This window comes from Hemibagrus wyckioides, linkage group LG13, assembly GCF_019097595.1.
Source record: "Hemibagrus wyckioides isolate EC202008001 linkage group LG13, SWU_Hwy_1.0, whole genome shotgun sequence".
In the NCBI taxonomy this organism is placed as follows: domain Eukaryota; kingdom Metazoa; phylum Chordata; class Actinopteri; order Siluriformes; family Bagridae; genus Hemibagrus; species Hemibagrus wyckioides.
Genome location: NC_080722.1, coordinates 1,320,001 through 1,325,000, shown reverse-complemented (window position 1 = coordinate 1,325,000; position 5,000 = coordinate 1,320,001). Strand labels below are relative to the sequence as shown.

The 5,000-nt window shown below is 44.8% G+C and overlaps 1 protein-coding gene across 1 annotated transcript in view; it reads right to left on the bottom strand.

Annotated features, from left to right (window-relative positions):
• trim16 (tripartite motif containing 16) overlaps positions 1-5,000 on the bottom strand; it is a 13,012-nt gene that overhangs the window by 6,926 nt on the left and 1,086 nt on the right. Inside the window, exon 2 of the mRNA XM_058406742.1 lies at positions 1,991-2,086. Coding sequence (XP_058262725.1) covers positions 1,991-2,086 — 96 coding nt within the window. The remainder of the gene's footprint in view (positions 1-1,990; positions 2,087-5,000) is intronic.

The window sequence follows — 5,000 nt, the reverse complement described above, 5'->3', positions numbered from 1 at the left end:
ACACACACATACACTCCCATACACACACACACCACACCTATACGCTCCCCCACACACACATACACCACACACATATACGCTCCGACACACACACACACACACCACACATATATACGCTCCCACACACACACACATACACCACACACATATACACTCTCCCACACACACACATACACCACACACATATACGCTCCGACACACACACACACACACCACACATATATACGCTCCCACACACACACACATACACCACACACATATACACTCTCCCACACACACACATACACCACACACACACACACACCACACATACATTATTAATTATAATTAATACTAATAATTATTCTTATTTGAATCCCTGATGTCTGAGATAGAGATGTGATGTGTTGGGGTTTAAGTGGCATCTGATCAAACCCAGGAGCTAGTCTCCATCTAACACTGGAATATTCTAGTGCTGGATTTGGAGAAGATTTAAAATCCTCTTCCTGAAACTTCCAGATGTGTTCCAGATGTGTTCCAGCAGCTGGTTTACCGTAAAAGGGAAATTATTTACATCAAAGATAAACACTGGCATGTTGTGATCAGTGTGTGTGTGTGTGTGTGTGTGTGTGTGTGAAGGGAAATGGAGTCCTTGGTGGCCATGTTTGAAGGCAGTATTGCACTCTGGGAAATTTCTGGTGTTGACAATGCTTCATATAATAAACATGTGGCTCAGGATGAATGTGAAGTCGGACAGTGATGAAGATCTGAGTATCAGATTCATTTATATGGAGTGAGAAGACTCTGTGTGTTTGGTATTAAACAGAAAATAATACAGCAGAACCTCGGCATATGAATGTCCTCTGTTACGAATTGTCGCCTTAAGAATTTAAATTTTGCAAGAACTTTGCATCGGCATATGAATTATTTTCAGCATACGACCGGATCGAACCGAACTGAACACTGGCTAAGTCACGGGTTCGTCCAGGAGCCGTTAGAAACTTATTAGTGTCAGTGGAAAGCCGAGCGAAGAGAGCTATGAATTTGTTTTTCAGTCAGTGAAAGCTGTGTGAAAGACTCAACCCACGATACCAGGGTTCCCTTCAGCATGCGTTCTAAAGCTAGGTGATTTTTGGGGTGTTTTTTGTGGACAGATCGGGGGTGTGGGCGGTCTGTTCTATTTTTAGCCCAAGCTTGGTGGCACGACTTCCTGTGAGGAGCCTGGACTTGGAATGCTTGGCTTGGGTCAGTTCTTTTTAAGCAGCCGTACAGTTTACATACACTTCATACTGGGAATACTGGTCATATTTATGGGAACTGGAACGGATTATCTTCATTTACATTATTTCTGATGGGAGAATTCATTTAGCAATACACATTTTCACCTTTAGAATTCTCCTCCAGAACAAATTCAATTCGTATGCTGAGGTTCCACTGTAACTTTTATATGTTTAATAGAAAAGTGTAAATATTCTCATTCAATTTAAAGCTGCCTTCTTCTGTTCACATAGTGCACTCACTCTCTCTCTCTCTCTCTCTCTCTCTCTCTCTCTGTCTCTCTTTCTCTCTCTCTCTCTCTCTCTGTCTCTCTTTCTCTCTCTCTCTCTCTCTCTCTCTCTCTCTCTCTCTGTCTCTCTTTCTCTCTCTCTCTCTGTCTCTCTCTCTCTGTCTCTGTCTCTCTTTCTCTCTCTCTCTCTGTCTCTGTCTCTCTCTCTCTTTCTCTGTCTCTCTCTCTCTCTTTCTCTCTCTCTCTCTCTCTCTCTCTCTCTCTGTCTCTCTTTCTCTCTCTCTCTCTGTCTCTCTCTCTCTGTCTCTGTCTCTCTTTCTCTCTCTCTCTCTGTCTCTGTCTCTCTCTCTCTTTCTCTGTCTCTCTCTCTCTCTTTCTCTCTCTCTCTCTCTCTCTCTCTCTCTCTCTCTTTCTCTGTCTCTCTCTCTCTCTTTCTCTCTCTCTCTCTCTCTCCCTCTCGCTCTCTCTCTCAGTGTTGTGTGTAAATATAGAAGGTGAGTGTACCTCTACAGAGAGAGTGCAGCTCTGCAGTTTGTTGATGGAGTTCTCAGCTGCTGTCATGGTCTTCAGCAGATCAGTCTGTTTATCCTGGAGCTCCTTCTGTGGATATTTACACACATTATACACACAGTTAGCACACACATACACACACACATACACACACACACACACATACTGCACTGGGACAAAGGGTTCAGCCTCTCGGATCAGTTCAAATTACTAGACAAGAAAAGATCTTTCTTTTGTGTTGTGATGTTCCCCTGGAGAAGGAGGGTCAGTGACGGTCTTAATATCTCTACAGTGTCCTCAGGGAGAGAGACGAGTCTCTGTGGGAGGTGTGTGATGGTGTGTGTGAGGTGTGTGATGGTGTGTGTGAGGTGTTTGATGGTGTGTGAGGTGTGTAATGGTGTGTGTGAGGTGTTTGATGGTGTGTGAGGTGTGTGTGATGGTGTGTGATGGTGTGTGAGGTGTGTGTGATGGTGTGTGATGGTGTGTGAGGTGTGTGTGATGGTGTGTGAGGTGTGTGTGATGGTGTGTGTGGGTGTGTGTGATGGTGTGTGAGGTGTGTGTGATGGTGTATGAGGTGTGTGTGGGTGTGTGTGATGGTGTGTGGGTGTGTGTGATGGTGTGTGAGGTGTGTGTGATGGTGTGTGATGGTGTGTGAGGTGTGTGTGGGTGTGTGTGATGGTGTATGAGGTGTGTGTGGGTGTGTGTGATGGTGTGTGGGTGTGTGTGATGGTGTGTGAGGTGTGTGAGGAGGTGTGATATGTTGTGGGGGGGTTTCACATTCCTCAGACAGGTCCACACAGACCTCATGGCTGCAGGACTTCAGGGGAATGTGCTTCTCTTCATGGACTCATAACACACATAATCACTCAGATAAACCCACAAGGACAAGGACCCAGAGTTGTTTAAGCTCCTCACTGCTCCTCACGCCTCAGTGCCAGGACCGGGTTTGTTTTTGTCATGATTAGTGTTTTGGAACACAAGCTGCAGATCCTCCTCTTGCTGTTTTTTCTGCCCTCTCTCTGACCGGGTCATGTTCAGATTTATCTCCAGAGAAAAGCTGGAGCGGTTCTGGACCTGTTTAACTTTCAAATAGCGGACTGAACTTCTGATGAACTTACTGGTGTTCACCAAAACATTCTTAGTGGGAACATCTGGACCAGTGAGACTGATTCTTTAAAAACATGGCAGCCGTCTGGTCAGTGACTCGATTCAGTTACTGCAACAAAACATTAATGTTATTTATTTGAAGATGATCTACTTTTGATGACCTAAAACCTGCTGGTGTTCCATCAAAGGTGCCGTTTGTGTTTAAGATGTTTAACACGTCAAAATGTAAATATCAGGAAATGAAATTCTGATCTTTGGATCTTAAACCCAATTCTTCAGTGAATAAGAAAAACCAAAGTATTGTCCTTACTGTTTCATCAGCAACATGGAAACTTGTTAGCCTGTTAGCCTAAAAGTGCAAAGCTTTTCAATTTCAACAAAACGTGGACTTTGTGTCTCTCTGACACACCCAACAGCCATAATCCCTGATGCAAATAACTAATGTGAATGCAAAGCACCTGTTACAAAGACCAAACCCAAAAATATCATGATCTTTACTCCAAACCTCAACCCAACCTCACCATGATCTTTACTCCAAACCTCAACACAACCTCACCATGATCTCCACTCCAAACCTCAACACAACCTCACCATGATCTTTACTCCAAACCTCAACACAACCTCACCATGATCTTTACTCCAAACCTCAACACAACCTCACCATGATCTCCACTCCAAACCTCAACACAACCTCACCATGATCTTTACTCCAAACCTCAACCCAACCTCACCATGATCTTTACTCCAAACCTCAACACAACCTCACCATGATCTCCACTCCAAACCTCAACACAACCTCACCATGATCTTTACTCCAAACCTCAACCCAACCTCACCATGATCTTTACTCCAAACCTCAATCCAACCTCACCATGATCTCCACTCCAAACCTCAACCCAACCTCACCATGATCTTTACTCCAAACCTCAACCCAACCTCACCATGATCTTTACTCCAAACCTCAACCCAACCTCACCATGATCTCCACTCCAAACCTCAACACAACTTCACCATGATCTCCACTCCAAACCTCAACCCAACCTCACCATGATCTTTACTCCAAACCTCAACCCAACCTCACCATGATCTTTACTCCAAACCTCAACCCAACCTCACCATGATCTCCACTCCAAACCTCAACACAACTTCACCATGATCTCCACTCCAAACCTCAACCCAACCTCACCATGATCTTTACTCCAAACCTCAACCCAACCTCACCATGATCTTTACTCCAAACCTCAACCCAACCTCACCATGATCTTTACTCCAAACCTCAACCCAACCTCACCATGATCTTTACTCCAAACCTCAACCCAACCTCACCATGAGCTCCACTCCAAACCTCAACACAACTTCACCATGATCTCCACTCCAAACCTCAACACAACTTCACCATGATCTCCACTCCAAACCTCAACACAACCTCACCATGATCTTTACTCCAAACCTCAACCCAACCTCACCATGATCTTTACTCCAAACCTCAACACAACCTCACCATGATCTTTACTTCAAACCTCAACACAACCTCACCATGATCTCCACTCCAAACCTCAACACAACCTCACCATGATCTTTACTCCAAACCTCAACCCAACCTCACCATGATCTCCACTCCAAACCTCAATCCAACCTCACCATGATCTCCACTCCAAACCTCAACACAACCTCACCATGATCTCCACTCCATACCTCAACACAACCTCACCGTGATCTCCACTCTAAACCCCAACACATCACCACCATGATCTCCACACCCAACACCTCTCCACAACCATGATGTCCACTCCACACCCAAACACATCACCACCATGATGTCCACTCCAAACCCCAACACATCACCATGATCTCCACTCCAAACCAAAAATTCCAACATTCACCCCACATCCAGATT